The sequence below is a fragment of the Protomyctophum parallelum genome (assembly GCF_964188405.1).
Source record: "Protomyctophum parallelum genome assembly, chromosome: 3".
NCBI lineage: Eukaryota > Metazoa > Chordata > Actinopteri > Myctophiformes > Myctophidae > Protomyctophum > Protomyctophum parallelum.
The window spans coordinates 35539067-35559530 of NC_139698.1; the positions used below are offsets into that span (position 1 = coordinate 35539067).

At 43.6% G+C, this 20464-nt stretch overlaps 1 protein-coding gene across 1 annotated transcript in view; it reads right to left on the reverse strand.

The window, feature by feature from the left end:
* cobl (cordon-bleu WH2 repeat protein) overlaps positions 1 to 20464 on the reverse strand; it is a 100430-nt gene that overhangs the window by 11261 nt on the left and 68705 nt on the right. The window contains 4 exon segments of the mRNA XM_083761113.1: positions 19 to 119; positions 1753 to 2077; positions 10143 to 10319; positions 16368 to 17007. Coding sequence (XP_083617239.1) covers positions 19 to 119; positions 1753 to 2077; positions 10143 to 10319; positions 16368 to 17007 — 1243 coding nt within the window.

Here is a 20464-nt window from a genome sequence, read left to right on the forward strand (position 1 = left end):
ATACTTTACAAGCCTCACCTGCTACATCTGCTTCAAAAGTCTGACTGAGCTGGACAGTGACTTCTGGGTCTTTCTCATAGCTGTCCTTTAACCTGCCTGACTTCTTTAGGCTGATGTGTCTGAGAAAATAGAAAATTGGCACAGAAAATGGTCTTTCCATACATCCATCAACAAGACATATGCACACAGACACACATACTGTATAGTCTACAATACTGCATATTCCAAAGAGACTTTGGACAGTGGTTCAACAAGCAGTGGGTGGTTTGCTCAAGGGTGCTTTGGCGGTAATAGGTACCCCCTCCCCCATTCCTGGGATTAGGGCCACTATAGACAAAAGGCTAAATACAGTTCAAATAGCAGGGGGGGGGGGGGGGACTTTTAGTTTTTAAAATATGAAACTGATTTAAAAAAAGAAAGAAAGAAAAAGATTTACATTAGTGTCTGAAATGTGCAGCTATAAATATATTATTACCACAGAGTTCATGTTTCCTTTATTCTCTATTCAAGAGTTCAACAGAGCATTCTTATGAGTCACTGATGTATTAGCCATAACAAATTGCAAAAGGGAGGCCAAACCAAATAGAATTTGTCTTCAAGAGACTTGGACGGGAACACTTCTCCTGAACGACTCTGAGAAAGCAGGGTTATGGCGCTTTCCTGGAAGCTGGAGGAGCAAGCGGCTACAGGAAGGGCCCCAAGATTCATAAAGTTTGTCTGAGTCAGAGCACTGATCAAGGATCACTGATTCAGGCACATTACCATACACATTTCACAACAACTTAAAAAGGCAAAAAGTGAGCGTGGGTCAGCAATCATTTTCCCAGAAAAACTTTGAATAAGGGCCTAGAATCATAACTATGAAAGCACAGCACTATGGGTTATGGCTGCCAGCTTTGGCCACAGCTCAAATACAACACACGGCAGGAGCTGCTCTCAGTTAGTACTACTGGCAGTGTGACGTGACAATCAGGAAAATACACTGATTCTCCATATGTGAAACTAGACCATAAAGCAAACTATGAAATTTAAGCACATTGTTTGTGTAATATTTGCTTTTTTAAGTCACTGGCCAATCATTAGCCATAATGGCCAAACGTTAGGTGATAATCAAATTCAAAATGGCTCCCAAGCAATTTGGATCTTAATTGCTTTGTTAAAGGGATATTTCACTTTCAAATAAAAAATTTATATGGAAAAATCACGGCCCCCTGACACATTCAAAATGTCCTTCACAATGACATCTAGTACCTGTAAGATGTAAATATTTGTTTTGGCTTTCAACATATTGCAAACCTAGAAATTGGTTGTATCTGTTTAGGGTGGAAAAAAGAAGGAAAGAAAAAAGGCCACTGGGACTATATAAGCAGAAGCTGGCTGCAGTGTGGTAGATGCTACGTATGGAGATGAATGGCATGAATACTGTGAAACATGAGGTGAGTAAGAGAGTGAGGCAGACCCTCTGAATCATAGGTTGACAGGACCACCCAGACACACTAATGTAATGTAATGTGTCTCTGTCTCGCTACCCACAATATGTTTGCAATAAAGTTGCTGGATGAACAAAGGGTCATAAATTAAGGTCAATACATTACTGAAGCTTTGGTGTACTCTGTCTCTCTCACCCACACTCACTTAGCACCACTTTCCCCTCCTTGGAATGCCACCTGCTGTTCGTTCCTGACATCTGAAACCCAGCTTCCCTTGTATTCCCTCTTTTGTCTCCCGTTTCAATCTCTTCCACCGCGGTACCTGTGGCTGGATCCCCAAGTGGCACATCCCTCGTCACTGTCACTGGAATTGTCCCTCGCTGGTCCCAGTTGTCGGTCTCCAGCTCCACCTCCTCCACTGCTTCCGTCCAGAGACAAACTCCCATCCGGAGACGTGGGCTGGGTGTCTGAGGGAGAGCTGACCAGGCCTGAGTCCTCGCATTCGGCCATGCCCTCGGAGGCAGCGTATCCCTGGTCGGGCAGGCTGCTGCCTGCGCTGCTGCCCACTGACAGGGTCTCCTCCTCAAGGATGTCGGCATCTGGGCTCTGGCCACCTGTCACCGGCCTCTGCAGGGAATGGAGCCAGGCTAGCAGAAGAAAATATGAGAGAATATCAATCAATAAATCAATCAATCAAACTTTATTAAAGAAACATGGTCCATAGTGACATAAAAAAATATATATATATATATGACTTCCTTTCGCCATCCATTGTTATTGCAAGTGGTGGACAATAACGAAGTACATTTACTTTACTGTATTTGTGCTTTACTTGAGTATTTTATTTTAGGGATACTTACGACTTTCGCTCCACTACATAACCCAAATATTGTACTTTTTACGCCACTACATTTTTAGGAAGGGAAAAAGTACATTATGAATTAACCACTTGGTTTCAAAAATAGTGAACAAATCTACAAGCTTATGCATTGTATTGCGATGCGTTGTAGATGGGCTATGTTCACTATTTTTCAATTGGGGGGGGGGGGGGGGGGAGTCTAAAAATTTCAATACAGCAATGCATTATTTAAAAAAAGAAAATGTACTTTGTAATTTGTACTTTTTAACACTTACAGGGATATTTCACTTTCCAAAAAAACCTTTCATGTTTTGAAAGGTTGAAATGACCTCGGTCATTTCATCGTCTGCTCAGGCTTATGTGAACACCCAAACCCATTGTGACTTAATACTCCATTTTAACCATGATAGATTTATTGAAAACACCCGTCTTTTTTCTGGTGACTGATACTGTCCTTCTAATACGTGAGGGGCCGTGTTTTTTCCATTTACTGTTTTCATGGTGGCGCTATAACAGGCCGAAAATGTGGGGCATCCAGGGGGTGTGTGTGCAAAGTTTGGCCTCGACCGGGTTAACGGTGCAGAAGATTAGCTGGTAACAGATGGACGGACACACGAACGGACACACACACGGACGGAGGGCAAAACATACTCTCCCCATGCCTTCGGCCTGGTGGAGACAATAAATGAAAACAGTAAATGAAAAACCCGGCCCCTCACATAGTAGAAGGACAATATCAGTCACCAGAAAAAGACGGGTGTTTCAAGTTACAATGGGTTTATATAGGAAGGGGGCGCGGCAGCTAAAATCAAGCAACTTAAAAACTGTCTGGGGTGTTCACATAAGCCTGAGTAGATGATAAAATTACCAAAAGATGTTTTAAGTGAAATATCCCTTTAAGTACTCCAGTACTCACGTACAAATTTGACAGAGCAACTTTCACTTGTAGCTGAGAAATATTTGAACAGTAGTATCTACGTATAGTGACTCAAGTACTGGGGTTGAGTACTTGTCTACTTTGTCTGCTGGTTATTATCTCTTGCGGTCATAGTTGTTGGCATGGCTCATGTTGCTCTTACATCATACTTACAGTAGGGGATAGGATTGGAAACCCCACCCCGACAGGGTGAGAGGAACACGGTGGCCGCCATATGCATATGGTCACGACTGGATTAGGCAAACCAAAATATTGGCACATCAAAGCTTGAGAACTTTTGCAGAGAACAGGTACATTTGCAGAGAAAGATAAAGCACAGATACACAGCAGGAGAAAAGCACAGAGATGCAAGGGTAGAGAAAGCAGAGGAAGTATTCATGAGTTTCAACACGTACACACACAGAGACACACACACACACACACACGCACACACACACATAGACACATGCACTGTTACACCCAAATAAATGTAAATCAAACACCAAAAACTGAGGCCAAAGAGGCCACAGGCAAAAAGTGCAACCACTTCTGGCTTGATAAAACAGATTTAATGATGTGTGGGTGGACTTACTGTAAACAAACCGTTTTAATTAGGTTTTTACAGTAAGAGTCCCCAATGACAGATATACTACTGACATAGCATTGCTTCATCTCTTTAGTACAGTCATGCTCTGGTCAGCCCTCTGGGCTTTGGGGAGCTCATTTAGTCAGTTACTGATCTCATTGAACTGCAGTCCAACGGAATAAAAGTCAATGTACCATTTGTTAGGTTTCACAGCAGTCAAGCCAGCATGCACGGCACAGAGAGGCCATACTATAAAATGACTTAAACAGCACATGACCTTATTTGAAAAAGGAAAAAAAGCTGTGTGAGTCAATTTTTCTCTTCCATTAGCGAATCGTATTTATATGCACATTTGTTGTGTTGTATAGTGTGTTGTGCTGTATGTGTGTGATTGTGTACATATTAATTCAGCATGTTCATGTGTGTCTTTAAATGTGTCTCTCTTCACTGGTGTATATATGCATGTGTCGAGGGTGCATGATTTAATCTCAAGTGTTTCGCCGCATGTCTGTTTATACATGTGTGTGTGTGTGTGTGTGTGTGTGTGTGTGTGTGTGTTTGTGCACGTGCGTGCACGTGTGTGCGTGCCAGGCCTGTCAGTTTTGGGCCTAGTCCTAATGGTGTGGACTGAGACATTGAGTTCTAGGAGATGTGGTGATGACTCACAGGGCTGTCCTCCCAGCTTCTTCCCAGCAACGCCTTAGTCATGCCAGCTGCAGCCACAGCACGGATGCATGCTCACATGCACACACACACACACACACACACACACACACACACACACACACACACACACACACACACGCTTGCACGCACCCACGCACGCACGCACACGCACACACACACACACACTCACACCCAATTAAGTGTACTTGTTCAAACTGTACAAACATGCACACAAACATAATGTATGCACGAGAACACACAGAACCACCATGCACGCTTTAACGGTCATTCCCAAACCTCACTCAAAGTAAGCACCAATATCTGACACATTTTTACACAAATGTGAGCTTTTCATACCACAATAAAATAACATGCAAAAACGGATGTAAAGAAAGTATTCTCTACCGAAGCATGACAACAATTCAACACCATTCCGAAATAACCATCAACCATCAACAGTCTTCAGAATATTTAATGTGAAATTATCCTTTTTCAAACACACCATAATGTATATAGTTTTTAAAGATAATAATTTTCCACTGTTTGTAATACATTTCACATGCTTTTGATATCAATTATGAGACAACGGGCTCAGAGAAGGTTCTGAACTCAAAGAAGCAGCTTAGAGCAGGCAGAGCAACATTATATTTAATATTTTGGATTAAAAATGTCAAAGGCTTCTTCAGAAGATGTGTTTAGTACTTTTATTATGTTTAGTACGATTTATGTAGAAAATAAATTAAGGAAGAAAATCAAAAGGCTTAACATATGTTGTATTCCTGTAGAACCAAAACGTAAACAGTTCCCTCTTATCTAATCTTATCCATTGAAATATTCACTACAGAAAGATTCTTCATGTTATATTTTGACATTAATTTCCTGAGGTCAAATGAGCAACAAACCCAACTTGACTGTACTCATCTTTTTTGTTTTCCCATTGGACAAAAGTTCTAGGGCATATCGTACCTAGTGCCTGATAACAGTGCCATCTTTGTATCACCTTCATCAAGGTTCAAAGCGTCACGACAGACGGTACTCTATAAAAATGCATGGAAGTTCCCATACACTGTAAACAAACTTTTAAACTAGTCACTGTAAATATGAAATGATTTGAATCACTGTTGAGCAACTGCATGACCTATTTCTTGCCTAAAATGGTATAAGAAAGGATTGTACAGGTGAAATAGAGACATAATTTGTGATAACATTAGCGTGTTTAGCACTCTCCCACACAGAGGGTTGGATGTCATTATTATAAACCACTTGGGTCCTATCTGAAGTGGAAATGTAGTAAAGTAGTAGAGTAGAGTCAAGTACAGTCGAGCCGAGTTGAGCTGGTACCATGAAGTGGAAAAGGACCCCGAGCTTATTGATACCTTTGTAAAGTGTCATGAGTCTCTGAGCCACTAGCTGACCTGGGTTGAATACATCAAGCTGTAATGTAGTCATGCATCTAGATCTAGCCTTTTCAAATGTACTGCAAAGCCTTCGAATATTAAATCAATGTCAAGGGAATATCCTGGCTCTCTTTTACACAGAGAGTGTGTGTGTGTGTGTGTGTGTGTGTGTGTGTGTGTGTGTGTGTGTGTGTGTGTGTGTGTGTGTGTGTGTGTGTGTGTGTGTGTGTGTGTGTGTGTGTGTGTGTGTGTGTGTGTGTGTTCGCACATGCACGCACACTAAAATTGCATCATGTAAAAGGGATGAACCGAGACCACCGCCCAGAACAGAATCATGTCATTGATAGATCATGCGCTCCATAATGGCGCATAAGGCACAGTGTGCGTCTAGGTATCTGGTTTCCAACCCAAGCCAAACCACTGAGGATAGGGAGGGAGACGTACGCTGTCCAACTATAGATCTGCACATATCACATCACCAAAATATTGACCCACAGATATCACATGGCCTTGCCTCATAACCTCATCTCAGCATGTCGCTCATCAATCAGCCTGTAATCCATACGCTCATCTCTACTTCGTATAGTCCTCTTACCACATTCTGTGTGTCCTCTTTTAACCCTGCCCTGTTCTCAAACAGACATGACTCGATACCAATGCCAAAATACAAAACCCCTTATTTACAGACAAATACAAAACACAACAGAAAAAACAACAATTTGATTGAACGGCAGGTTGAAATTAAAAGTACTTGGCTTTCACTTGAACTGTTTGTGTCCTCAGCTTAATCAAACTAAAATCCTCGCATTGAGAGAGGCAACATGTCTGCAGAAATGACTTAACCACTTTCACCTTGGCATCCCTATTTTGGGTATGCCAAATGTAGCCAATCTTTCCAACATCTTCAGAAATAGCAAAAATAGGAGATCTACAAGCTCAGAAGGCACTGCAGTGCCACACATTTTAAGCTGGTAGATTAGCTATTTTAGATATTTGTTGTACAACAAGGTGTATAGGGCCAAAGTGGTTAAGGGAGGTGCTGTGAGGTCCAGCGAAAGCAGCAAGGATGAATTGAAAGTCCAAAGTGAATAGAGCAGCTGAAAAGTTCTGACTTGAAGGACCACAGGATGAGAAATAGGTCCAATTAGGAGGAAAAAAGCAAAAGGAGCAGACGAGGAAAGGGAGAGGAGGGCGGCAGGTGGAAAGGAGGAGACCTCATGAGCGGGGTTTGGAGCGGGGCAGACGGACTGGCCCACAGCAGTACACTGAAAAGAGGACATGAAAAGAATAATGAAGATGAAAGACAGTTAAATGGATTAAACTAAAGCACACACACACTCAACTGAAAAAGTCCCAATCTGTGATTTTGTGAAAAAGCGTGAACATATAGCCTATACGAAGAGAAGATTAATCCAAATAGGATTAATAAAGTATCTTCTCTTTTTTAACTTTGAGTGGCCGGATCTCCCTCTTTTTTTATCAATTGTCTTATCCCGACTGATCCAGGAGCACCTTTTTACAATTGTGACATTCTGTCTTTACCTGTGCGTCTCCGGTGAGCACCTGCAGGTTGTTTCTTTGCATATAGCCTCCCAGTTTAAAGAAATTTAGGCATGAACCTTTGCTTTTATGAAATATTTGAGACTGTTAGCGTTTATAGAAAAGGCTTCTGAACATATATTCTGTTGCTAGTTTGACAATTTTAAATACTCTTTAATGTTAAAATAACTTTAATATCTTTTAGAGCTTGACTTGTACCAGGCATGTGGCTCAGGGTTAGGGCAATATGAGAACCAAAGGAAAAACAGCGCCTCTTTTCCTTTGAATTTGACAGAGTGAACAGTCTGTCTCGAGAGTAACCTGAGTTCACAGAAGTTCTGGCATGAACACGGAAGGGGCGAGTAGGTTTCACGCCTGATCTATACAAAAAACAGGCGATCTAAAAGCTCACAATGTATAAATCAGCCTTAGTTTAGAATAAGCCAAATGTTTGCCAAGAATACAAAAATGAAATCAGTCGTGTAGACTGAGAACTTGCATCCATGCAGTTAACAGTTCTGAAGACGTTTATAGCTCTGAAAATCCCTTAATCTGAAATATTGTGCAAATCCTGCAAGAAGCTTTTTGCAAAATATTTCCTCAAACAATACAATACCTTTTATGGTAAATCTAATGCCTGTGTATGTGTTTCATTTTAAAGGGTTACCTCAGGCCTGTCCATTGCTGTTGGATTTTTATCTAGCATGCACATTTAGTCGTAACTGTACAATCACTGAAACTCCAAGGCTTTTGATTTCAATACCACAATGAATTGCATTATTTTTTTAATGAATTGCATTTTTATAGCGCTAAGTGCTCAAAGCGCTTTACAATGGTTCATTCATTCATACATTGGGAGGTGAAGCGGCGAACAGTCGACGCCAGCGTCCTCACTTCCCACATTCACACACCAAGCTCACACCGACCAACTCATTAGGCAATGTAGGGTTCAGTGTCTTTTTTTTTTTTTACTTAATTTTTATCCCACGATTTTGTAACCCAGTTTTCTTTTCACCCAGTGCCAATTGTCTAATGTAATCCTGGGCGCTACACTTACTCTGCCAACCTGGGGGGGCAGCGGACTGACCTCATGCCTCTTTCTATGCATGAGGAGTCCAAGCTGCTTCTTTTCACCTGGTTCAGTGTCTTGACCAAGGACACTTCGAAATGTGGACAGGAAGAGCCAGGATTCGAACCACCGACCCAGGGATCATTGGACGACCTGCTCTACCTCCTGAGCCGCAGCCGCACAATCATTTTAATACCATATTTTACCATGTTGCCACCCAACGCACACACGCACGCACACACGCACACACGCACACACACACACACAAACATACACACACACACACACACACACACACACACACACACACACACACACACACACACACACACACACACACACACACACACACACACACACACACACACACACACACACACACACACAGTATATATAGTACATACTGTAATGCAGAGGTGAAAGAGTATTCAAATATAATACTCAAGTTCAAATACTGTTGTTACTTGACTTAACTGCTATCCAAGTAGTGGTCACTTGTGTTGAACGCTAGCCAAGTAAAAGTACAGCTCTTTTGAAAACTACTCCATCACATCAGTTACATCCTGATGCAACAGTTTTATCATGAATCATGAATACATAAACATTCCACCAACCAATGACCTTCTCCAAAGTGGTCTCATTTATGAGAAAGCTTTCTTACAGATTGCCATACAAGGCGACAATTATCATGATTGATATCTAACAGCATGGTTCTGGTTCTCAGATGTGCAGTAGCATAATTGATAGTTAGGACCCAAATTAACCTTAAACGGATCTGTAACTGCTAGTTAAAATTAACATAACAATGGCCTAATAATGAATATCAAACTGGATCTCCTTGACATTTCAAAGTTTGAGAATCACTGGTTTACTTTGCCAGTTTGCAATGTCAAAATGTTAATGTAGTTGAGTACACATCACGTTGTGAGCTAGCAGTTTGGTTATTTTAGGCACACGGCGTCCTGACCGGTTGTCCCCAGCAGGATAAACAGGTCCCACACATATTGGTTAACCCATTTAAACCTTTCAGAAAACCTATGTTTCTATGTCAATGGTTCTCAATCTATTTCATGTCAAGGACCCCAAAAAATATATGTAATTGCCCGCCGACCCCCATCTCAAAATATGTCCCCTCCCCCCCAGAAGCAAAGATATGAGTTAAAAACGTTCGCTCTGAAAGAATATATATGTATTTTTTTAATATAAGATAAAATTAAAAAAAAGCAGATCTACAAGCTATTCTGAGGGGTTCTCGTCCTGTGTTAAGGAAAACAACGACTATTTAAACCGCCAATTCTGCACACTGTGTTCACAGTGTGCATAAACTGCATATGACATACTTCATAAGAGAATCCAACACACATACACAAACATACGTACATAGACACAAAGATAGGGGCAGCATAAGGTAACCCTGTACCCAACAGGTAAGAGTAAATTACACTTCACAGCATACACACGCAAAGACTCACGCGCACACACACACACACATGCGTGCCTGAGAGAAGAAAAAGAAACATTACGCTACAGGAAAGGTAAAGGTAAAATATCATGAAAGACAGGATAGCAGCTTCTGAAAAAGGGAATAAAGATGATGATAGAAGGAGAACAAAAGATGAAGGAACAGCGCAGGAGGAGGACAGTGGAGGAGGCATACTGTCCATCCAATTTGGAACCTACAGTGAGTGGCTGCTTCCTCCATCTCTGTGGGGATCTGTGGGGACGAGCTTGTGTCTGTGAGCTCTAAGGGAGGAGACACTGGGGAGGGGGCAGTCGGGGAGGGTGGGAGGACAAGCTGGGGCGGCTCCCGCACCGGAGCGCGGCGAGGTTTGGGTGGCACCGGTCGATCAGCTGCACCTGGAGGAGAGAGAGCGCATGCAACACGGCAAGCAGCAGTGGTCAGTACACAGAACCAGAGAAACATCAAAAACACTGAGGGGAAAGCAACATGGATCTGCAGGAGTATAGTTAACCCATTTAGACCTGGTGGTGCAACATATGAACCTTTGAATCCGGGAGCTACCTCTGTGTCTCATTAGTTGTTGCTATACAATATACATGTAGCAATTTTTTAATAAGAATTTGAAGGTTTTCAGAAAGTTTAGGTTATGTTTAAGAAGGCGTTTTTAGAATCGGCCTCAGGTCTAAATGGGCTAACTAGAGAGTATGCACATGCATCACTTTTCCATCGGGACACTCTTCTAGACTGAGTGGCAAAACATTGAGCAGCATGGATCATTGGAGTTTTTTTCTAAATTGCACATAATGCAGGAGGCAGCAGGACATTGCGTTATTGAAAACGAGAGCTTCCAAACTCTGAAAAATAATTACCTGCACAGAATTTCTTGACAGAAAGTAGCTCATAACTAGTGAATGTTTATGAAATAAAAACTTTGCAGATAGAAAAAAGGATTGATAATTCAAGCTTTCGGTACAGCTGCAATGTTGGTGAGTATAACGTTGTTTAATCAGATAGGACTTTTATGTTTGGATGTATGGGCTGTCAAGGCCAGAAAGTCGTATTTCGCCACTCAGTAGGCGTTCCCGCATAACTTCCGGGTATGATGTCAAGCAAAGCTATGTGAATCCACCTTCTGGAAACAAGGACTACAGTTATGCATATAGCCTATTGAATGATATTCATACGTCGGCCAAGTAAGTGCAACATGGCAGTCTGGCGTATGGTCTATCTATTATATAGTAATGCTTCAAAACAGCCAAAGAAAGAAAGAAACAGCCATCTGAATTGGCCGCATCTTCCCAAAACATGCGATGGATCACAGTCTCAAGATGTGGCCGAGTTTTGTGTACTATCATCAGCAGGTGCTGTGTACATGCTATTCTATATCAATGTATACGCTATCGGAGCAAGGGACTGGAACAGCACTGAGCGCTTAAATGAACTACATCATCAGCGTTGACAGTTAGCACAGACACATGAAATGCCACCGCGTTGGGGTGCCATTTCATTACGGTGGCATTTTCTTCCCCACCCTTCCCAATATGAGAGGAAAATGGCCGCAGAAAGCAGAAGCAGAAGCTTCTCTCCTGTCTCCCCTTCTCTGTGCTGCGTTTCAGCCATAGACTGTAAAAATAAATATGGACAAAGCGTTCGCCGGGTCTGATATGGACGTAAGATGAAGCCAGTCAGTCCTTGTATTGTAAATCGCCATCTTTCTAGATCCGTTTGGGCCCAGCTGGCCCATTGGCTGGCCCAGACAACGAGGCAGGGTTTTTATTTTGACTCGAACGGGGGGTGGCTCCCGATCATAGACTGTAACGGTAGTCACGCCCCTCAGAACATACGCGACTTTATGGTAATTATTTTAATAAATGGGACCATAATTTTCCAAAAAGAATATTATGACATGAGAAATGAGACTTTAAACTAGTGACTGGAAGTAGAAAGTATTCATGACCATGTTTATTAAGGTAATACAGTCTAGGTGAAGTTGGGCCCAAATACATGGACCTCTATGGGGCTATGGGTTTTTTTTTGGGCCCAATGACAGCGCCTCAACAGGCCATTATATGAACTTTCAGGATGTCCCGATTTCCTTAGTGGCTTCACAAAATATCTGTCTGACTGCCCCCCTGGTTTCAGCCTAAGAAAGCTTCTTTCACCCTGACAAGGTCAAGGCAGATGATTGCCCACCCTAGAGCCTGAGTTCTGCGTATGCAAGAAATTATGTGTTCGGATCTAGCACAGCATAATAACATGAAGATTATCATGGGGCTGGTGTATACATTAATAAACAAGCACAGGATAGAGTACACACAGTAGTACTGGTAAAGGCTTGTTATTGAGAGAGAGAGAGAGAGAGAGAGAGAGAGAGAGAGAGAGAGAGAGAGAGAGAGAGAGAGAATTGTTTGCCTATTAGTGTTTGGAGTGGGTCATCCATAATTGATGATGACATTCAATAGCATGAACTTTAAGGTATTTACATGCGAGTACATTAATGGCCCCTGGTAGAATACATCATTTCGAATACAAACTTTACATAATTGTAGTTTGTTCCGTTGTTTTGTTTTATTCTTAAAAGATCATCCTAAATTATATTCTAGAATTCTAGAGTCTAGACTATTGCAGTGCATTTTCAGCCAGAACAAAGAGAAAAACAAGAGAGGAGAGAGAGAGAGAGAGAGAGAGAGAGAGAGAGAGAGAGAGAGAGAGAGAGAAAGACACACACACACACACACACACACACACACACACACACACACACACACACACACACACACACACACACACACACACACACACACACACACACAAGGCAGAAGGGTAGATTCATTAGGGAGAGATTCAGAAAGCGAGAGAGAGGGCAGCACAGACTCTTTAGAGTATCAGGGAGTGGACATACAGCAGACACTAAGTCTACACATTATAAAGCGTCAGCTGTAGCCTGTCTAATGCACTAACCTACTCGTCCTTCATTCTCTGTGTTCCTTTCATCCTCCTCTCCATCATCCCCCGCTCTCTCTCTCTCTCTTTAAACCCCTCTTGTCTCCTCCTTGCTGTCTCTACCCTGTCATCCCACACAGTAAGATATTGAGTATTCAGGGGGCCAGACTTACGTACATCAAAGGCGCAGGGCAAAATGCATTAGTTTGCTGAAATTCTGCGCTTGCAAGGTGTGTGGAATTAATGTAACTCTGGTTATGCAATCAGCGAATGGGACTGAGTTCTAGTCACATACATTCTGAGTTTGAAGCAGTGTAACTGCCATGATGTTTTTAAACTGAATTTATTAAAAGATCAGAAAGAGACTGAATTGAGGTACAGATCAGTGAATAAAATTAGGAATCACAAAATGTTTTCCTCAAAACGGCAGGTTTGGGTGCCTTGTATTACAGCTTACTCATTGTGCGTTAAACTATCCCTTTTGAACTGAGTGTTTGACTGTACTCTGTTTACATTTTGTTTTTGTTCACCATAATGGTTCATTATCCTGGGGCAGACAACAATGTCAGCTGTGATATTGTGATAGTGCGATGCTATTGTACATTATATTTATTCCGATGCCAGACAGTGAAGGATCTTGATTATTGCTGGATAGCAACACTGTGTTGGAGGTTCAAGATCATTTCATAGAATAATCTATAGCTTATGCTTTAATTATGTCTTGATTATCTCTTTTATAAGAACTATGGGTAAACTGTGCCTATTTGTTTTAATTATTATTAGGTGATGTTTCAGCCATAGCCAGAATGAATCATTTTGACTGGCTCCTAAATTTAACAACATAGCTGTCATCCATTTGCACATTTATAATTGAGTAATCCACCAATCTGTGCTTTTCCGTTTCTAAGTACTACTTCCTCCAACATCAAACTGGGGTAATGCAGAAAGCCTGGTGATGTGAGGCTAAGCTGGGGAGAGTGGAAACATGCTGGATGGAAATGTGCTGTGACAATGTGAAGCTTCCTGACATCACATTCTCCTGGGTTCCAGCCTGATCCGCTACGTGTTTTGTCACTCGCTACTCAGTCTGGCCAGCAGGCAGCAGACTCGCATTTCATAACGTCACCTGTTACGTAGCCACATTGTTGCTGATACGTCATCAGCCAGCGCCACTCTATCCATGCTTCTCACTGTTGAGAAAAATAGTGCCAGTTCGAGACTATACCTACAGTAAAATCACACCTGTGTGAACTGAGTGGTGCAACTCCCCTCTCCCTTATTGATACAACGACAAATTGGTGTTTTTTCCCCAACCCGCACCACAGACCAATCAGAAGCCACGGGTCCATTTCACCCTTTAACGTCATGTCCCGCCTACATTGGAGATAGCACCCTTTCCAGACTGAGTAGGGAGTGACAAAACAAATCCACAGGACGCAGCAAATCAGGTTGGAACCCAGGCTATGGTTTGTCTGTCTTCATCTGGGTTTTCTGAAGAGAAACATTGATCAAATCTTTTGCCATTTATTTATAATTCCCTCCACAAGCTACCACAGATTTTCAATAATTTTAGGAATATCCGCCATCCTATGTTTATTGGTGCTAGATCTCGCCAATGATGCTGGAACAGAGAAAGGGCGGTGAAAAATGGCATGTTTGGGAAATTGTGTGGCTTGTGACGATAATGTTCAAAATTTTATTCAGTGACGTCCGTCCGCTACGGAATCGCTTAGAAGCTGTGTTCACGTTCACTCTCAGAGTGGAATGAATAGACGCCATCCTACTTCAGTCTCCTAAAGGCGAGCATGGAATCCTCTTCGGGTTTAAGTAAATGATCACGCCCCTCTCCTACTAGTAGTAGGGGACCGCAACGGAGGGGCGCCGTCTCAAGCAAACTTGAGCCACAAGTGACCAAACTCTTGGTCTTGAGTTGCCGTATCGAAAGTTGCAAAGTTTGCTTAGCCGACTCAGCCCCGTTCCAGTTGCGACCCAATATGGACAGAATAGTTTGCCCCGACTGCCACTCAAAGTGGCTACTGGCCAATCACAGCACATGCTTGCACTGGCCAATCAATCACAGCGGGTCCTTACTCAAACCCAATGAAGATTCCATGCTCGCCTCATAAAGAGGCAGCCGCCTACAGTATGTCACACATAAAACTTTGTCTTGGACATAAACCTGCCTTCGCAAATTATTTGAAAGGCAATGGCATCTGGCATGCTGATTCTATGAATGCAACACTCAAACCACACGAATGCATAATGTAACGGGTAGCACAGGTGTTTTAGGGATAAGGCTGGTGTTGCAAGATAGCAACTCGGCCTGGGGATGCTAAAAAGAGACAGAGAGAGAGAGAGAGAGAGAGAGAGAGATGGAGAAATTAGAGAAAAAAGGAACAGGAAAAAAAGAGAATTTTGGGTGAAAGGCAATTCTGTAAGGTGATATTCAGGATTGTCCTACGGGTGAAGAGAAAACCAGCTCCACTAGTTATTCTACAGCAGTAGTATATAGACAGACGCACGCACGTATGCACTCACTCACCCGCCACATTAAATATGACATATTATATATTATATATTGCTGTGGACTGACAGTTCAGATCTGTAGGGCAGACATTCACAGCACAGTAAGCACATCTTAGATTATTCATTATTATAAACCTCTTAGGGCGACGTGTGACTGTTTGACTTGCTTTTCTAACATACAGAAGGCATGTTTATGTTCACGCTTACTGCTGGGGTTGGGCTTCAGAGATGTACAGCGATGTGAATTTGACATGATAAGGTTGAGTGTTTTGTATGACTACGTGCGACATGTCAGCGGAATCAAAGTTACAATAAATCACTGGCAGACATCAAAATGAAGAGGTGATGAATATACGTAGCGGTATAACAATATGCCAGGATTCCAAGCTGATCTCATTACAGCTATATCGCCTTTGGCACTGTGTCTATTGTTCAGCTGTAAACACAGACAGTAGTTACCTGCAGGTGTATCCGTTTGTTATCTCTGTGCAGTGATATAATTATTAACACTATATTGATATTGGATTTCTAGATGTAGATAGCTATCTGCCCGCACTGTTGTGTTACGTTATAGTTATAGATATCTCAGTGCAAAAGACACGCACTTCCTCGACCTACTAGGTAGGGTGCTGATTCTGAATAACATAAAAAGCCCACCTTGTAGAAAACATAAAATCCTCTCATCAGCTAGCTATTTGCACAAATGTATTATAGTGATGTTTCGAAGGCTCCTCAGATTTCAAAATAGTCTCAGTGCTTCAAACGGCACTATAATAAATCTTTGCAAATGAGAACTACCTGATGTGTGGATTCCTTTTAATCTTTTCTACACGTTATAGATATCTACCAACAGTGTTGCATCCTGTCAGTTTCTTCCTGTGGATAGGGTATATCTGTCCCTAAACACCCACAAGTAAAGTCAATCGTGTGCGTGTGTGTTGTGTCATGAAAAGGTATGATATGATTTGATTTACCGATGGCGCTGTGTCTGTTATTTTCAACCTCCTCCATTTTCAGATTGAGGGCCGACTCGGTCTCCGACCCCGAGCCGCAGGCGACCGTCGCCTCTTGTTCCGATTGGTCGATGCCGCTGACGCCGCCCTGCTCCGATTCCTCCATCGTCATCCCGCTGCTGGGGGTGGAGCTGGCGGTGGTAGCGGCCGCGACCGCGGCCACAGGCGCGCCGCCCAGCGTGCTAGTGCTGCTGCTGCTAGTGCTGTCGCACAGGGAGCCGCCCGCCGCCGTGTCCAGGTCGCTGTCTGAGTCGTCGATGCTGTGGCTGAGTTCAGAGCTGGAGGAGTGCAGGGTGGCCATGCTGTCCACCGTGGTGCTGCTGGGGGCCGGGGAGCTGGGGGCCGGGGAACTGGGGGTCGGCGTGGCGGGAGAAGGTTCCGCCGCTGTTTCAGGGGAAACCTTGGCCGTCGTCATGCTGACGGCCGAGGCCAGGAGGACCTTTGTGCGGCGGGCCGGGGTAGGAGTCTCCTCGTTAACGGGGGTATTACTGGGGGTGTCGGGGAGGGGGGTGGCGTAGCTGGAGGTGTCGTCGTCAAAGCTCGGGGTGGCAGGGGGAACTGGGGCCTTTCTCTTCCTCTGCTGGCTTTCAGAGCCGACCATCTATGAGAGAGGCAAAGAGCGAGAGAGAAAGTGTAAGGAAAAGATATTCTGGTGTGTGTGAGTGTGAGTGTGAGTGTGAGTGTGTGTGTGAGTGTGTGTGTGTGTGTGTGTGTGTGTGTGTGTGTGTGTGTGTGTGTGTGTGTGTGTGTGTGTGTGTGCGTGCGTGCGTGTGCGTGCATGTGTGCGTGCGTTCGTGCGTGCGAGTGTGTGTGGTCTACCGTCTGACCATAAATCAGCCTTTAAATTCTGGGTGCCAGGGCTGAAGTACTACTAAGTAATGAAGTGGATGTAGTTTTGGCAGGGATGGGCCTGCTCACATCCATCAGAGTGCCAGCGTTCCTTTTAAATTAGCCAACAAGAAGACATACAATATCTGGCAGGCATACAGTAAACCTGATGCAGTGCTATTTTGCTGTACTTTCCTTTTTTCTGCAAACTGTTAATAAAGTATTCAATCAATCAATCAATCACCCATATGGTCTTTACCATAGATATAAAAAAATAGATGCCTCATTGGTCGCTGCAGTTCGTTGGAGCGATGTGTTGAAGGAGGGGCGGAATAATTTACACTGGGGGAGGAAGTACGCATACGTGTGGAAGGCACACTACGTCACGCTGCCACTCAAGTGATTACTGGCCAATCACAGCGCATCATTTTTTCCGGGACTTATCAGACCCGAACATGCACTCTATGACGCACGCTTATGCTTCCGCTGGGCTTCGCAAGGAATCTCGGGAATGTTTTGCCCCCCCCCCTTGAGCACATATGCTCCAGAGCCGGAAAAGGGTGTCTACATTTATGTCTATGGACTTTAAGGTCCAGAGTACGAGAAGGAATACATATAACGGCAGATGGAAAATAGTCTTGTGGGCATGGCTGATGGAAAATCACCTCGGGCTTCACCATCCCAGTAAAAGCGACGACAAACATGATTGTGGGCCCAGGCGGTGGCGTAACCGTCTGGGCACCAGTGTGCCGCGGGTTCGACTCCCGAGCCCGACACGGCCTTTACTGCATGTCTTCCCCCATCTCTCTCCCGTTTCCTGTCAGCCTACTGTCTGTCCCTTCAAAAACCAATAAAAAGATAAACATGATTGTGAAGTTGTTCTTTTGCACCCACAGGTGATGGGAGTGTTCATTCCAAGCTCTTGTGGATGTTCAACTTTTCTACGAAACCAGATTGCTCAGAGCTATAGTGTCAGTTCTCTGCAGCACAACTGTCCTCCACTCCTGAGAAGTCTCGTGCTTAACCCATTAAGTCCTGAGGTCGATTCTATAAATGTTTTCTGAAAAACGTATGCTATATTAGTGGTACTCAAACCTTTTCATAAAGGACCCTCAAAATGAAAGATTTTGTTCCAGGGACCCCCAGAAGCAAAGATTTTAGTAAAAAATGTTCACAAAAAAAGACAAAAAAGAAAGAAAAATCTACAAGCTTGTGAACTTGTAGATCGGCTATGTTCGGCACAGCCCGGTGGGGCATGCAGAGCCGTCCACATACTAGATGACCAAAATGGTGCGATGGTCGTCCACATACTAGATGACCAAAATGGTGCGATGGTCGTCCACATACTAGATGACCAAAATGGTGCGATGGTCGTCCACATACTAGATGACCAAAATGGTGCGATGGTCGTCCACATACTAATGACCAAAATGGTGCGATGGTCGTCCACATACTAGATGACCAAAATGGTGCGATGGTCGTCCACATACTTGCAACACATCCTCCTCACCCCTCCCCCACTAGGCATCGTGAGCTTGTAGTTCTATTGTCAAAAGATTTTTACACGTTTGAAAACTTGAAATGGGACATTCCGCATAATGAGTACTTTGTACTTTCGATACTTTACTGACATTTTGATGCCAATTATTTTGAACTTTTACTCAAGTAAATTTAGAATTCCGGACTTTTACTTGTAACTGATTATTTCTACATTGCAGTATTGATACTTTTACCGAAGTAAAACACCACTACTAACTAACTAAGTAACTAACTAAATATTCTCTATATGAAAGCCTTATCTGGCTGCAGGAATGAACCTCAACATGCCTGGAGCAGCATGCAGTGGAGGCAGGCTGAGAGACAATTTACAATTTAGGCATTTAGCAGACGCTCTTAATCCAGAGCGACTTACAATAATCAAGAACAAAAGCATGGGAATACATCACAAAAGCATTTATCATAAAACATGCGTAAGCTAAGAAAGTAACAGTGGAATATCTATATTATGAGACTATACATATAAACTATATATATACTACTATGCTATACATATGTACTATGGCGTGCTATGACTATATACAATGCAATTATAGTGCCGTCTACATAACATGCTATAAGTCTGTATCAGATGCTATCTAAGTCTAAGTCTGTATCAGATGCTATCTAAGTCTACATAAATGCTATCTAAGGGGGTAGGGTAAGTGCTATGGGCCATGATGGAGTCTAAAAAGGTGGGTTTTCAGACTACGGCGGAAGAGAGAGAGCAGATCAGGAATGAACCTACAACATGCCTGGAGCAGCATGCAGGGGAGGCAGGCTGAGAGCAGATCAGGAATGAACCTACAACATGCCTGGAGCAGCATGCAGGGGAGGCAGGCTGAGAGCAGATCAGGAATGAACCTACAACATGCCTGGAGCAGCATGCAGTGGAGCAGGCTGAGAGCAGATCAGAATGAACCTACAACATGCCTGGAGCAGCATGCAGTGGAGGCAGGCTGAGAGCAGATCAGGAATGAACCTCAACATGTCTGGAGCAGCATGCAGTGGAGCAGGCTGAGAGCAGATCAGAATGAACCTCAACATGCCTGGAGCAGCATGCAGTGGAGGCAGGCTGAGAGCAGATCAGGAATGAACCTCAACATGCCTGGAGCAGCATGCAGTGGAGGCAGGCTGAGAGCAGATCAGGAATGAACCTACAACATGCCTGGAGCAGCATGCAGTGAGGCAGGCTGAGAGCAGATCAGGCCACCTTGCCTTTCAGCGGTACGTTGGGTTCACACAACGTGAACTCGTTGAACTCACTGCATGGCATGCTATGGAAGTTGAAGAGCCCCCCCCCCCTCCCCCAAACCCCCTCTTCTTTCTCTCGCCTTGTCTGTCCCCCCCCCTCACACACACACACACACACACTCACAGTGAGTCCCTCTGGCATTCATAGATACATGAATACAGACATACCAGTGGATGTGGGCCAAAGTTGAAGCTGAAATGGATGACTGACTTGCCTACGAAGACGGATGTGTGTGTTAGTGCGCGTGTGCATGGATGTGCGTGTGTGAGTGAGTCTCTGTGTGTGTGTGTGTGTGTGTGTGTGTGTGTGTGCGTGCGTGGATGTTTATGTGTATGAGTGTGCACGTGCCTGCGTGTGTGTGATGCTGCCTGCAGAGTGGGAAACATAAGACTGCAACCCAGCCCCTGCTATGAAAGGAGGAGGACCAAGGCCTCAACAC